This window comes from Penicillium brevicompactum, assembly GCF_028827555.1.
Source record: "Penicillium brevicompactum strain IBT 35665 chromosome Unknown utg000006l_segment0_segment0, whole genome shotgun sequence".
In the NCBI taxonomy this organism is placed as follows: domain Eukaryota; kingdom Fungi; phylum Ascomycota; class Eurotiomycetes; order Eurotiales; family Aspergillaceae; genus Penicillium; species Penicillium brevicompactum.
In genome coordinates, this window is record NW_026623209.1 from 2,525,220 (window position 1) to 2,540,111 (window position 14,892).

The 14,892-nt window shown below is 50.7% G+C and overlaps 6 protein-coding genes across 6 annotated transcripts; 1 reads left to right on the forward strand and 5 right to left on the reverse strand.

Moving 5' to 3' along the window:
• Positions 1-179: 179 nt before the first annotated feature.
• Positions 180-879, forward strand: N7506_009162 (uncharacterized protein; the record flags this gene model as incomplete). Its single annotated transcript, XM_056958455.1, has 2 exons — positions 180-202; positions 252-879. The coding sequence occupies 2 exons, from the start codon at positions 180-182 to the stop codon at positions 877-879; spliced, it is 651 nt and encodes a 216-aa protein (XP_056807845.1).
• A 736-nt stretch (positions 880-1,615) lies between these two features.
• Positions 1,616-3,313, reverse strand: N7506_009163 (FAD-binding oxidoreductase; the record flags this gene model as incomplete). Its single annotated transcript, XM_056958456.1, has 5 exons — positions 1,616-2,120; positions 2,170-2,405; positions 2,454-2,799; positions 2,850-2,953; positions 3,005-3,313. The coding sequence occupies 5 exons, from the start codon at positions 3,311-3,313 to the stop codon at positions 1,616-1,618; spliced, it is 1,500 nt and encodes a 499-aa protein (XP_056807846.1).
• A 528-nt stretch (positions 3,314-3,841) lies between these two features.
• N7506_009164 (uncharacterized protein) lies at positions 3,842-5,420 on the reverse strand (the record flags this gene model as incomplete). The annotated part of the gene is made up of 8 exons (XM_056958457.1): positions 3,842-4,155; positions 4,212-4,277; positions 4,340-4,407; positions 4,461-4,535; positions 4,587-5,019; positions 5,076-5,112; positions 5,168-5,187; positions 5,234-5,420. 8 exons carry the CDS (start codon positions 5,418-5,420, stop codon positions 3,842-3,844), a joined length of 1,200 nt encoding a protein of 399 aa, XP_056807847.1.
• A 1,795-nt stretch (positions 5,421-7,215) lies between these two features.
• lea1 (U2 snRNP complex subunit LEA1) lies at positions 7,216-8,197 on the reverse strand (the record flags this gene model as incomplete). Its single annotated transcript, XM_056958458.1, has 4 exons — positions 7,216-7,581; positions 7,637-7,897; positions 7,996-8,036; positions 8,119-8,197. 4 exons carry the CDS (start codon positions 8,195-8,197, stop codon positions 7,216-7,218), a joined length of 747 nt encoding a protein of 248 aa, XP_056807848.1.
• Positions 8,198-8,994: 797 nt separating this feature from the next.
• On the reverse strand, positions 8,995-11,292 carry N7506_009166 (putative nucleoside diphosphatase (Ynd1); the record flags this gene model as incomplete). The annotated part of the gene is made up of 4 exons (XM_056958459.1): positions 8,995-10,964; positions 11,024-11,150; positions 11,201-11,235; positions 11,283-11,292. The coding sequence occupies 4 exons, from the start codon at positions 11,290-11,292 to the stop codon at positions 8,995-8,997; spliced, it is 2,142 nt and encodes a 713-aa protein (XP_056807849.1).
• Positions 11,293-12,321: 1,029 nt separating this feature from the next.
• Positions 12,322-13,919, reverse strand: N7506_009167 (ammonium transporter; the record flags this gene model as incomplete). The annotated part of the gene is made up of 5 exons (XM_056958460.1): positions 12,322-12,990; positions 13,036-13,356; positions 13,410-13,590; positions 13,636-13,850; positions 13,908-13,919. 5 exons carry the CDS (start codon positions 13,917-13,919, stop codon positions 12,322-12,324), a joined length of 1,398 nt encoding a protein of 465 aa, XP_056807850.1.
• Positions 13,920-14,892: the final 973 nt, after the last annotated feature.

Genomic DNA, 14,892 nt, shown 5'->3' on the forward strand with positions numbered 1-14,892 from the left:
AGTTTGTATGGGCTTACTTATTTTCCTGCTCTTCCTGCATTCTCTTTTCTCTCATCTTCTCACCTCTCTCACCTCTTCTTTCTTTCATCTTCACTTTCATCTTATCTTCCAAGGTTCCCCCAATCACTTAGTCATAAGTCTCATTCAAATTCTGACAAAACCACCAATACAAAGCTTCGATGGCCTCGATTTTGGACAAAAAGTGAGTACATTGGTCCCTATATCAACCACCTCATCTGACATCATCCGAGGTACACCCATACGTGGTGGGTCCAAGATTGGAACGCACCAGAATGGAAGGAAGCCTGGGCACAGCTCATCGAAGATGTACCCAAGATTATCGAAAGGTCCGGGGTGGCCATCACAGGGCCAAGTGGCGACCCTCAAACTGAGAAACCCATCCTGCTAGACGTCAGTGCGGGCATTGCCTTCAAGGGCGCCCACGGACACAGCAGAGATACTTTCTATTTCCTGACGGGCTTCCCGTCTTACTACAATCCTCGTGGTCTGCCGTACGACGCCATGTTCACGTGCAACACGGGTGGCCTCGCCTACGATGCTGTGGCCACATGCATCCTGCTCCGGGCCTGGGAGCTCGGACAAGACAACTTCGATGTCTTGTATGCTGGATTCGTGTTCTATCTGATTTGGGAATACTTACTGACCTCTTCTAGTTCGCGAGCAGGGTACGTGAGCTGGCGCCCGGCTCGCGAGCTCTACCAGAGCCTGTGGCCCGATGACCCCATTGAGCATATGTGGGGCGTGGAAGAGGAAAAAGACCCGCGGGCGGCGAGAGGTAATGTTACAAGTGGGTATTGTGGCATTGAGCTTATTATGGGGTTAGGTGAGAGTGGCCATTGGCACTCCAGGCGAGGATGAAGCCCAAATACATGCCCCATTTCACTCCTGTGCCTGTCAACACCTGAGCATTCTTGCCTGAGTCTCAAGTCAGCCTTGACCACCTTCTCGATTCAGCTGGAGCTTTGGGGTCTTTCTTTGGAAGACCCACCACAACCTGAGGTTTTTCAACTGCCACCCCTCTTCGTACGTCTCACCGACCTGATTGTTTTTGAAATGTTCCACTGCACCTCCGTGAATCTATGCAGTACCTACTGGCCGCGCGTTTTGGCTTGAACGGGGGCACCTGACGCTCCTGCCTCCAAAATGGCCGCCCAGTGCTTTTGCTGCATGTACGGCGTTCCTTTTGTTGCGGTCTACAAGTGCAGTCACTTGTTGTCGCGTGATTACCAAAGTCAGGGCCCGATTATGACGGCAGGGCGATCCTTTTACTGCAGGGTCCACTAGGCGCTGACTAGCAATGATACTTTTGACTTGAATAAACTCATTTATCCTTGAAATTTCAATCAACCTTCATGGTCTCCTAAACTTGGGCTCAACTTGGTCATACAGGCTCGCAGTCACGGCCTTCCGAGAGAACCCCGAAAGAGAAAATCATTTGGTAGGTGGTATTAAGCTAGATCTGACACCTAGGCATTACAAGTATATGTAGACACCGCGACATGGATGTGGCACGAGCTTTATAATTATACGGCAAAAGTGATCCAAGATACATTATTCACAAGAGCATTCCAATGCTAAAGAGTATGAAAGATGCTTAGTAGACCTTGAAGCCACCGGGCATCAAGGTCTGGAAGACAGCATTAGGATCATACTTCTGAGCAATGCTCACGAGCTTCTGGTGGTTCTCCTCGCCATACCCAGGGAAGATAGACTGGAAACCAGCAGCGTCACCCATGTAGTTGAAAGCGTCATACAGACCAGCCTTCTGGGTAGCGTTGTTGATCTTGTAGGTAGTGTCCTCAACCCACTTGGCGACAATCTCGTCGTAGGCCGAACCAATCCACTCGACGACCTCGGCGTAGCAGAGGTAGACCTGCGAGGAGTCCAGACCCAGGGCGTTTCCGCCACGAGCTTCGGAGGCCTTCATCCAGTCGGCACCGATGGGTTGCCAGTCGAGCTGGATGGTGGAGATGTTTGCAGTGGGAATCTGCTTGTACAGCTTAGGGAGCTCGTTGAAGAAGGTCTGGTTGATGATGGTGATTCCCTGGAGCAGTTCCTTGTAGGTTGTTCCCTTGACGGTACCGGCAACGAAGACGTCACTATACTTGTTTAGCCATGTCGTCAAGAATATAGAGACTTTGGTCTTACTTGATTCCGTCGACAACCATTGCCCCGGTTTCGGTAGCAAACTCGCTGACGGTCTTGAAGTCAAGAGTGCTGCTGATAGCCGGGATATCGGTGAACGGCTTGAAGATCTCGGGGTAGCTGGTGTCTTCGCTGTCATAGAACAGGATCACCGAGGCAAGAGTGGTCTCACCGGGCACGAGAGCGGGGACGACGTGAGTCTTGGAGTCGTAAATGTTGGATGCGTAAGTAGCAGCGGCCTAAACATGTCAGTAACACTATCGGGCATTGGGAGTGAGCAACCATACAGCCAGGAATTGGTCAATGTACTGAGCGGCGACGGTGTGAGTACCAGCCCAGACCTTGCGGGACTTGACAGTCTCCAGATCAAATCGAGTGACAATTCCGAAGTTGCTGCTTCCGCCCTTCAGAGCCCAGAACAGATCCGGGTTGCTGGTCTTGTTGGCTTCGACGACAGAACCATCGGCCAACACAACCTCGTAGTTGATGACGGTGTCACAACCGAAGCCGACCTGGTTGCCGTAGAAGTTGACACCGCCAGCGAGGAGCAATCCCGGCACACCGACGGGTCCGAGACGACCACCGGCAGCGGAAAGGTCATACTTCTGCAGGTAGGCGTAAACATCTCCCCATCTGGCCAGGGGTCAGTAAGAATAATCATCAATTGGATGAATCAAACTTACCGGTGGGAAGGACCAATAGAGACGACGGAGTGATCTTCGTTTAATTCCAAAGTGGTCAAGTTGGACATCACAATCAAAACACCATTATCGATGTTGTTTGATCCCTGCGACCGTTAGTATGGAAAATTTTCAAGAAACTTATTTCTCGAACACACCTTGATACCCATATGTCCACCACCCCTCACGGCGAACTCAGCATTCGCATTGGCCAGCGCTTCGATACCATCAGCCAACTGGGCAGTTGATTGAGGCCGGAAAACACAGCCAGGAGTCATCAACTCCGTGTTGGACCAGAAGTTTGCGGCCTCATACTTGTAGACGCTGCTACCACGGGCAAACAGCGAGTTTCCAACGGGCGCGCGCAGAGCCGAGCAGCCCGAAACATGGGTCGAGGCGGCAGCCGGAGCCGAGAGCGACGATGCAGCGGCGACGCCAGCAAGAGAGAGTACAGATGTAACGCGCATGGTGTCGAATTCCTACGGTCTCAAGGGGGTGAAACGGAGGAAGTCTTCTCCCCAAGGTAGGTCTACAATGATTTGTAACCTCTCCACGGGGTGGTACCTTGATTCGGGGTGTTTCGCCTGGCTCTGAAGCTTCTCTAGTCTGTCCTCTAGCCGCATTGGGTTGCCCGTGCTAGAGGTCTGAATCATGTATTTTGGTGGGTTTGGTCCACTTGGCGCGCTTGGGTGTGGAAACTCCGCGGAAATTGGGATGAACGGTCGCTTACACAGTTGATTGGAATCAGACGATGGAATTCGTTTCCAAGATTGTACGCCTGCAGTTTGATCGAGTATATTGCTGCATGGTGAGGCGTGTTTAAGCATTTGCGTGAAGAATGTGTGCATGATTCAGGGGGGGAACTGCCGTACCCACCCTCTAGCCGCACTAGTAAACAATGCATTTTTTGGTTATATTGCTTTTAGAGTGCAATCTCAATTATATTCTGTACATTAATTTGTTCATATATCATGCAATTATTTACTCATGGGAATTTAGTGCACTCGGACCCGTGAGCTCGACACGTTCTCGATATCAAACTCAACCGTCCGGACGATTCCTTCCTCCTTTCCAACACTGAGGCCCGGCGACAAGATGTGCTCTTCACTTTCATTGTCCGGTGCCTTGCTATTTGTCGTAAGTGTGGCCGAATATTGGTTGCCACTGCGTCCGGTGAAGTCGGGGCGGCTGCTATGGGGATAGGAACCAAGCTGGTGGCCGTATTTGCGAGATTTGGAGGTATCTCCGGAGGACGAGAGACCAAGCAAGCGAGGGAAGTATCGTCGAACGAAAGGTCTGACCGCGGTTACTGTTTGATATGTCAATATTTTGATATCCTGCACAATGGAATGGGCTGTTTCTTACCACAACCGCCGAAAATGCCTAGGTTCAGCTCAATGCAACACCACATCAAGGCGTCGGTAGTGGCCCCTATCATCAAGTTAGTCCTGCTACTCATTGCAAAAAGTAAAGCCTGTTGGGAAGAGCCTTACATGTAAGATCAGGGCTCTTCAAAAGAGTATATAAGGATGATAGCCGAATGCAGCTCACAACGCCCACGCTGAGTCCTGACGTCAGTATCCTATTCGTTCGCCAAATCAAAGGACCACTCACAAACAACCCATGGCTAAGATGGCACTAACTGCAATCTTCTGTCGCAAAGGCATTTGCAATCTGCGGAGCCACGGTCTGTCAGGTGAATTAGCTTGGGCTAGTGACACCAGAGATGTCGCAACATACATCGGAACAATGACGGTAGCAAAGTCGGTAAAGATTCCCAACCCGGCGTTCGCGAAATAAAAGACTGGTCGATTCATGCAATGCCCGGTTGTGATTGTCGCATCCCATGATTTTGCAACCGGAGTGCAACTGAATAGGTTGGCGAGGACACTAGCTAAGCTGTATCCCACGGCGATGAACACAATGACCCAGACTGAGATGTGAAAGTTTCGACTCGGGAAGATGCGAAGATAAAATATAAGTACCGAGGTTTTTGTGAAGCCCGTTGCGGCGCAATATAGGATGGCAGAGGTAAGGTTCAGCTGTTCGATGGTGGGTTTAGTAAAGCAGGATGGACGGGCATTCAAGTGGTATATGCTAACCTTTGCGAACATTGGCGAGAGGTTTGTCGCCGGGACATCCCACATGTGCTTCCCAAGACCCCAATTGAGCACTGTTGGTACATGTTAGTTATACAGGCCCGAGAGAATCAAGTGATAAGTTCCTTACTCTCCAAGGTAACACCACTGAGAGCGCATGATAAAAACTATAATCATTAGCCTGTAAGCAGCAAGTATAAGCACGCGTGACTGGAAACATACGAGCGCAAGTATCATAAGATCTAAGCTGGTCAGTCTCATCCCTTGATTCAAAAAGGAACCACTTACAATCGTCAATTCGAAAGGCTCGGACGATGTATAATCGAGTCCATGTCCGGATAGCCAGACCGATCACAGCCAGAGGCAAGAAAACACAATTAACAACTAAAAACGGGGTGCTTTTATGCGGCGGGTCAACGAAGTTGGATGTCAGACCCGCCGGCGGCGGCATTGCCGGCGTAATGGAGGAAGCCATGACGCTCGGAACAACTATCGCATGGTACCAGTGGAAACCGCTGATATTTAAGAAATATGCCACAGGGAAAAGGAGAGCGGGCAACCCCGAGACGTCAAGTCGGACCAGAAATTGAGTGCTCGTCAAGGTTTGCGGGTTGCATTACATCGAGTTCAACATTATGCTCCATAGCCGTGGAGCCGTGCTCCACACTATGAGGCTTCCACTATTCGTCCCAGATTTGTGGCGAGGGGGTCTGTTCGTCTATGCGCTCTGCACTATTATAATGATCTTCACAGCCAAAAAGGCAAAAGGACTAAAAAGCATGTTTGCCGACGATGAATCCGCGAAATCCGTGCCAAACTCACTTGCATGTTTCCCACCCCGTCTTCTATAGTACAATTAAAACTGCAATAGAAGCATCATCAAAGTTCATATAAAGCGGAGACTGTAGCGGACATGACTCTCGGTATGGCTTAGCGAAATGGAGCTCATGCGAACACATGCGAACACATGCGAACAGTATCAGCCAACGGTATCGATCTGCAACCCTAACCCAGTCGAGACCAGCTTTCCGAATCATCCGCTTCACGGCAAAACCCTAGGCCCCATAAAAAATCCAATAAGCACTAAGTATTTGTTGTTGCTCGGAGAATATCTCAGATTACAGCCCAGATCCCAATTGTGAGATGTGGGATCAACAACCTGAAACATCGTGAACACATAGGCAAGGGGGTAACGCCGATCGAAACTGTTCACAAAAATTCACCACGTCTTCCGCATGGTAAACGTGTTTCATCGATTTATTTCGCCGCTTTAGGGCGCGATAGAGTTCAGCCAGCCTGCACTGAATATTCCAGACAATGGTGTCTCATACGGAGTATTGGCGTCTGACCTCGCTCACTAGCGACCTTTTCAGAAGCGACTAGGCGCAAAATTCCACCGGAACTGGGAATTGCTCTAAAATTATGCTCCAGCCCTGACGTCTGCGTTTCCATGGTTGGGCGACGCCGGGTCCTCATTCAAGATTGGGATATTCTTGTTCTCGCCTAAGCTGATTCGCTTCAAGTGTCCAGGTGGCATCCTATACTTCAAGCTCATATGGAGACCTCTCACACCATCGAGCATCAGCCCTGTAATTACTCAGCTTGTACTCCGTACTCCGTACTGGAGCATTTTACCCTCGGATCCGGCTCGTAAAATGATTCTAGAACTGCCAAGGTATCATCTTGCCCGGGAACACTAGCGCAAAGGCGCTCGTCAATCATTGTTTATACGATGTCGGATCCGTGGATCTTGAGCGCACGCCCCTGAAGCTTGGGATGATCATCGAAACTATGGCGTGGGCAGTAGAATCAATTGAAGTATCTGGTCCCGCTCTATGTCTGGATGAGAGCGGGTTGATGTTCTGTGTTCACCCCAGTGTTCGCCTCACTGAGCACACGTACGCAAGCTCGCTAATTCTCTTGGCCTGGGTTAATCGGTGTTCCGCTCGTCGTTCTCGGACATATCCCGGTCCTCGGAGAAGCGCCCAGACTAGCTATTGATCACGCGCTATCGCCCAAAATTGTCTCAGACTCTACAGCCGAATGGGATGCGCGCGTCTGCGGCTACTCTACCGATGAGTCCTCAGACATGTCCTCTTATAAGCAAGTGCACCTTTTGAAGCGAGAAGAAGACTGTTTTGTATTGGTATGGTCAAAAATTTTGACAGAGGTCTGTTGCTATCAATTGCAAGGACCTCGAGCAATTGAAGACAGGTATATGCGACCGGGATCATAAGCGAAGCCCAACAACGAAAAGAATATGTTCATGATTACATCTGCATCGCCTGGTCGCCATCTGCATCCCCAAGCGCACCACCGGGTATCCGTCCCTCATTAAGTTCCTTCTCCAGCCTCGTAATCTCCTGCAGACTCTTCGCCTCGCGAATCATCTTCTCCACGCGCTTGCGCTCCGCATCGGTCAATTGTACACGGACGCCCTTCTCAGCCGGAGCAGATGTAGCAGCGGGAACGTCAAACGTGCGGGACTTGACACCCAGAATCTTCGATGCAAGGGATGAAGGCTCTTCAGCTGTGCCGAAGAGTTCGGCGGCTTTGGTGCGCTCGACGTCGGTTACTTTTTGGTAGTCGAAGAAACGCACTGAGGGAATGCGCCAGATGACCCAGTGGCGGTAGTTCTAGGACGGGTTAGCTGGATCGCACAACGACAGTCGCATTCTATGCAAGACGTACCTCTTTTCGCGTCACCGGGTTCTCGAGCAGAGTCAGGTGGGTCAGGTGGGTGAGTTGGCGTAGCGGATCCAGATCCGCTAGCTCGGAGAGGTTGTTCGCTGTCAGCACGAGGGTCTTAATGCCAGGAATAGATGTTGCTAGTGTCGGCTGGATGTGACTGATGCGGTTGCGGGCGAGTAGGAGAGTGCGGAGGCGGGGGAAATGAGGGAAGTTTCCTAGGGAGGAAATGTCGTTGTCGGTGAAGTCGATCGCATCTTGATCCTGGAAGCTGTTAGCAAGACGTGTTGCAATTCAGAAGCTGAGCTTCACAATTGATCATCTCAAATGCGATTCTAGCTCGATATCGGGGCAGCACTTACCTTGGCGATACCCAGGTTCTCAATTGTGGGGATCTTGTGACCTAGCCGCGCAAAAATACGATATAAACCAAGCTCCCATAAAGTGTAGTATCTGTTCTTTTCAGACAGCCGTGTAGTACGCACCTCGGAGATCCAGCTCGCGGTCTGTGAGCGGATTGATGTATGATAGCGAATTTTGGATGAGCTCGACGGTAAGACGCATTATGGCGGGCGGCTTTAGCCAGCGTATTCAGGGTCGAGTAAGAAGGTGAGGCTTATCGCGACGGCATAGATGGAAAGCAGAAGATAGTTGACTTGGGGGAAAAACCAAGAGAGCGAGAAATAACTTGACCGGAAGCTGGTCGCGCCAGTTTCTCTCTAGTATCGAAGCCCTTTTTGCCAGGGCGGTGAGTATGTCGCACGTGACGTATCTCGCCCTGATAGATTGGCATCTCGCCCGTTGATGCTCGGTCTTGGGACTTGAACCACACTGCTCCGTGGGGGGTAATTGCATACGATGCGAAGACTGGATGCCCAAGGAGGATCTGACACGCTGCTTAGAGAAATGGGGTTTAACAATCAGAAACAAAGACGGCATACATTCATCAAGCTCAAAAAAGTGAGATGAGGCAATCTTCTACAGGGTAGGTAGTGCCCACAGAGCGTAGGAACCTGGGAATGTCTATGTATAATTGCTGCAGAAAGACAGCATGTTTGCGTCATGTATTAATCTATATTCAGAACATCTCGGCCACTAATGGTACACAGCTCATTACGTGTAGACACCCGCCTGAGATTGAAAGCACCGCAACCAGAACAAAAAGGTACTCCAGAGCACAGAGGTTGAAATATGATATGAAGAATCGAAGGCAAACAGCCACACCACAAGCCGGGGTAAGACGAAAACTCCCTGCATGAAAAGAACAGGACAGGCAGCACCGGACAGACCAGTGTGTGTCAAAGGAAACTCCAAATGAAATGCGATGCGACAAATGATTATGCATAATTCGGGAGGGCGCGTTAGTCATCGGCAAGGGGCGTCATGCTTGGTGATTTTTGGTGGAGGGATCTTGTTGGACTGCCCGCTCGAGATCGTCGACCGTTGGTGGTGGGTCCTAGAGCTACCGGGGCCAGATGGTCCCTGCTTTCGGTCCGAACTACCAGGCCGGCACGATCCATTGCGATGCCCGAGCCTCCACCGCTGATCCCAAGACCTATCGTCCCTGTCGAACTGTTGTCTAACGCGTACTTGAAGCTTGGGGTGTTGCTGTTGCTTCCCCAGCTGGAGGCACGCTTCGGCGGTCCCAGTCGGGCAGAGTCTGCTTCGGAGAGACGTCCACCGTCTTCGCTTCCATCAGAGTCCGTCACGCCAAGTTCGAAATCTTGGGCTCCGTCCTCGAGGACTCGCTCGTAAGAGGGGGCACTGCGACCAAGGAATGGAAGCATCGCCTTGATGCCCTTGCGCTTCTTTGGGTGATTGGGGTGAGATGGCCCACCGCGGCGCAACACGTTACTGACACGATTGAAGATGCGTGAACGACGGCTGCGTCCGCACAGGAAGAATCCAACCATCACAATGATCAGCATGAACAGGATGAATCCGGGGACTCGGCGCGGTGAATCACCGTCGAAAAGCGCGTCGTGCCAGTGTTCGCTGTAGACGCTGTCTGAGTCTGGCAGAAGCTGGACGCTGGGGTACTGGAAATCGTTCGGAATGCCAGGTACATTGCTACCGAAGCCGACTGGAAGAGCTTCTTCAATTTCCACGGGGACTTGGGAAGATGCATACAGGACGATCTTGCCCAGAGTCCAGCTCACTTCGGTCGAGTCGATCTTGTTGACAGCCTGGAAGGCATCAAGGTAACCCTTTTCTTTCCCGTGAGCTAAGACCTCGTTAGTCCCATTGTGCGATGTGCTCGGTGTTTCTTCCAGCCCGACTCTGGGAACTCCAATGCCGTCATGGAGCATGTTGATGATCCATGATGCCTTGAAGCAAACCTCTGCTGCCTTTTGCTGATCAACCTTCTTTCCCCATTTCTGCGCTTCAATTCCATGCTCAATCGAGCCCCAATCCTGGGAGCAGAACATTTGAACCCGTTCCTGGTAAGTGTTGAAGTCGTAGGCTTTGTCCTTGAATCCCATTTCAAAGATCTCATGGGTAGTGTGCCAGTATTCGCTGATTCCGATAAAGTGGTTTACGTCAAAGTCGATAGCTGGAACATGCATCCCGTGTAACAAACATGGCTCATCTGTGCATGGGGCATCCTTGTCTAGTAAGGGGAACGTTTGGCGCAGACACTCGTCGAACTTTCCTGTGCCAAGTAAATAAGGGTTCGCCTCGTTCTGTAATGCCACATCCTTGCCCTCCAGGGTAGTCCGCAGTCCACCTGGAAGACAAGGATCGGGCAACTCCAGAATTTCCGGCCCTGCGGTGGTTTGCAAAGCCTCCAGATAGCGTCTCCGAGCTTCATGCACACCGAACTCGAGCCAGGAAGTGACAAACACCCTGTGCTCTTGAACCGACCCGTCGACATTGCGCAGTCGCAACAATTTGAGATCGTTCCCGTGCTTCTCGGTCTCGGTCGCGTTTGGCGCAAACGCAATTTGCGCCGAGGCACCACCCATATCAAGAAATCCGTAGGTGTGGTGTCCCTTCCCGTGGTCGTGCTTGTCTGGCGTGTCAAAAGCACCCATGAGATAGTTTGTCGCAATCCATCCGTAAAGTCCCTCGGTCACACCCGGGATCACCTGGATGTGAACACCACAGTCCGGGAGCAGGAAATCCGTGTTGTCGCGAGCATACGAGCAGATATTGTCCAGTAACAGCTGTCGCTCCACATTTCCAACCAGTCGCATACCGGCCGTGGCGAGGAGAAAGATCGGGGTGTCCTTGGCATCCTCCGCGGGGATGATACCCTTTGCATGGTCCAAAAGTTCGGCGAGGTGATCAGATCCGACGGATTCGGGCTTGTCGGCGAACGAGGAAACACCTTTCGCAGACGGGTTAGTGTTCCGGTTTGCGATGGTACATGTCGGAGCAGAAACTCACCAGGGCGAATCTTCTTGGTCCATTCCTCTTTCGTTTTAATCTCCGGTAATGATTTCAACTCCTCCACGTCGGCTTTCTTTCGTGCGGCGGCATTTCGTAGCCATCGGTAAACGTGTACGCGAGTCCCCTGATCAGTTAGTTGGTGTACATTGAGAGTGCAAACTCATGCCAACATACAGACGAGCCTGCGTCCAGGACAACACCATAACGCCCTGAGCATGTTAGTTGCGGATTGTTGGGGGGGAGTGGGACCACATACATTTGCCCATTTGGACTTGATGTGATTAGCAGATCATGACAGACTGGTAAGAATTAGATAAAAAAAAAGTGCTCAATTCTAAGAGCGCAGCGAGAGAACAGTCAAATGAGCAAGGTGAGTAAACGAATGACAACAAGCAAAAGGCCTTCAAGATGAAGAAGAGAGGGAGGGCCAAGAACAGATAAGGGAGCCACAGAAACGGGGACGCGACGGCTTCGGGCGGTACGAGACGTGACGCGGAAAGACAGGGCGGGTGGTGGCAAATGGGGGCCTAGATTCATCCGCACTAGGGTAAGTGTGGTATTTTTACCGTATGTGACCATATGCCTCTTTTTTTCTTTTTTTCTCTTTTCTCTCGGAGAGTGCATATTACATTTGATGATCTTACAATAGGTTCCTGCAACCAAATACTTCTCTCTCTCTTTGGACTCATTTGTTACTCAGTATTCTCCACAGAAACCAATCTCAGAATACATCTGATATAAACTACATTATACACACAGCTGACTCGCCCTGCATACGAATCAACAGGTCTCACTGCAGGGAACCCGTTAGTGACAGCCTTGGTTCCACCTTTAAATTCTTATTCTGAACGCAACACTGGCTATTTACTACCGACCTCCAAGTCCCTTGTCTCGAGGGAATACTATGCAGGGAGTCTGACTCTGACTATACTCCGTATTGATTACCTCAATTAGTACTCCGGACATCGTTTCCCCGGAATGCTGCAGGGACGCTAGTCTCAGTGGACGCGGCCGCATAAAAAGCATACGTCAGCTACGGCCCTTGAAGCCGATCAGACGTCACTTTGTGTCAGTCTGACACATGAGGGTCCAGCCTCTTTCCAGGGTTCCCAACCCTTTCTATGAGACATGTATACAATCCACTAAACAAAGTTGTCTCGGTATGTTACTCACATCAACGTGGTCTTAAGTGGTCAAGGGAGGCCAGTGGAACATGACTTCAACATCGTAGACATCAACCATGTGAAGTAAGACAGGCGTCGCATACGTACACCTCCGCTATCTACTCGTATACATCATGCCTTGGCCTGGCCAACCACCACATCCCCCAAAACACTTGCACCCGACCCGCAGAGATCGTCAAGCAGCGCCCGCTCCCCGATCTGCTCATCGATAAACTGCGCGCGGTCTAAGCCAACCATTTCCGCCTCCTCATGCACGCGCAGCTGCATCCCCGGAATAAACTTCAAAATGTAAAGCAAAATACAAGACACCGTGAACGAGTATGCCGAAATCGCACAAACCTCCGCAAATTGTTTCCCCACTTGGATGCCGTTGCCGTCAATGCCACCCGTGGCCTCGGTCGCTCCATCCAACGCCGCGATAGACTGCGAGGCAAAAATACCCGTCAATATGGCTCCGACCATGCCCCCGATCCCATGCAGCTTGAAAACATCCATGCCCTCGTCAATGCGAAGCCACTCGTTGATATCTTGCAGGAGCGCGCACACAACGCTGGTGATGAACCCGATGACCGCGGCCAGCCAGACGGAGACGAAACCCGCTGCCGGGGTTATGCCAACAAGCCCCGCAATTGCACCTTCGCAAGCTCCTACCACCGAGAATTTGCCGCGGTGTTTGATGTAGTCTACCAACACCCATCCAAGTACGCCAGTGCATGCTGCGGTGTTGGTGTTGAATGCGGCGAGCATCGCTCGCACGCTGGCGTTTAGAGTTGAACCGCCCTGAAACTGTCAGCTCGGTCTACTATGCAGGCGGAGATGACTTACATTGAATCCAAACCATCCAAACCAGATCAGCGCAGTCCCGATGAAAACCAGTGTCGTGTTGTGGGGCTTTGCGTGGGAGGGCTGGTCGATGTGCTTTCTCTTGCCAAGCACGAAAGCGTAAGCCAGAGCCGACCATCCAGACGCAATGTGAACGGGACCACCACCGGCGAAATCTAACGAGGGGAGGTTATACAGCCACCCGTTGCTGTTCCATGTCCAGCAGGCCAGCGGGCAATATACCACGGTCGCCCAGCAGAAACTAAATATCAATGAGGGGACGATGTTTCCTCGTTCAAAGGCTCCCCCGACCACGATCATAACCTACTCACGTCAACACTTGACCCGGCCAACTTTTTTTTTATTTTCCTACTCACCGTGCATGCGCAGAATAAGAGCTGATAGAAGCAGAATACGATTTCGGGTAAGTCCCCTGACCCAGGTGATGGCGCCGCCATCACCCCTTTTAAACCAAAGTTCTTCAACGTTCCGATGAACGGGCTTGCATCTCGGGCATAAGTGAGCGAATAACCCCAGAACATCCATTGGAATGTGATGCTAGACTGTTTAGCAGGAATTGAGTCAATACCGGAATCCACATACACCGCAACAACCAAAAACGATTGGAAGAGCAACGCCAACGCGGACTTTCTTCTTGCGAGACCACTGTACAAAAGTCCGATCCCAGGAATGATGAGCCAGACAATGAATGCGCAGAGGATGATATAGGTATAGTTCCACTCGACACCGGCATACTGGGCGTTCACGTCGACTTTGAGCGGATCGCCGCCCGTTGGGGTAGATGCGTTGTATACTGGCTGTGGAGAAAAGTTAGCCTCAGGTGAGTTCTTGTAAGCAGGTATGAGTATACTGACAGTCTCGGCCATGCTAAAAGCCTAGATGAATTCATTTCATAGCTTCATAGCTTCTGTATACATATACTCCAAGCCAAGACTTCCCTCGCTCATGATGGCCCTTCGGAGAGCATACCAAGACCCTTATCTTTCTGCGAGAAGCTAATGGCATGGGTTTTCGATAGCTACAGAGACCCTGTTTCAAGATCATATTGAATATCATTGGTTTATATGGCTATCAAAGTGATAAGAGGACATGATCGGATCTGATTGATAAGGACCTGGTCTTCGTCCAATGGCATCTCATCCTCGTGTTGACCCCGGATCTTGCATCCCTCTCGGGTTTAGACTGTTTCCTGGGGCTTTTTTGTTTCTGGTACATATGTCATGAGGTCATCGTGTTCTACGAACGTTTTCTTGCAATTCTATCTTCTTCGCCGGGTGCAAGTCCCAGTGCACCAGCATACATGTATAGGGTATATTTAGAAAAAATGGCGCCAAATCAAACGCGAACATAGTAGTCGCGCCGAACAACCTTGGAAGACTTGTCTCCTTCTAATTTGGGCAACTTGGCGCTTAATTGCACGTGGTGTGGCGCGAATGTGTTCGGTGTGCTTCCTTTTAGCCTATTTAAAACTAGCAATATCGGAACAACAGCGAGAAGAGATCTAAATCCATCGTGTTTCAACTTGAGAGCGCATAGACAGGCACGTAAGCGGTAAAGCTATCACTGATTATCCTATATGTATCGGGGATTGCTTTTTGGTGTAAATGTGAACAATATCTACCAATTTAACTCACCTCGGCTAATTGCTCTAAGCTGCGGGTTTCCACGCCATAGTGGCCGTGGCCTGGAAAGCGGGGTGTCTCAGATACCCAATGCCGGGAGATCTGAGACACCGAGGTACATACTACTCTTTTGAGTATGCGTTAGATATTTGGTGTGATGTTTTTCAAGGCTCAAAACTTGAAGCGCTAGTTGGTGTCATCAATATGTTCAACGTGC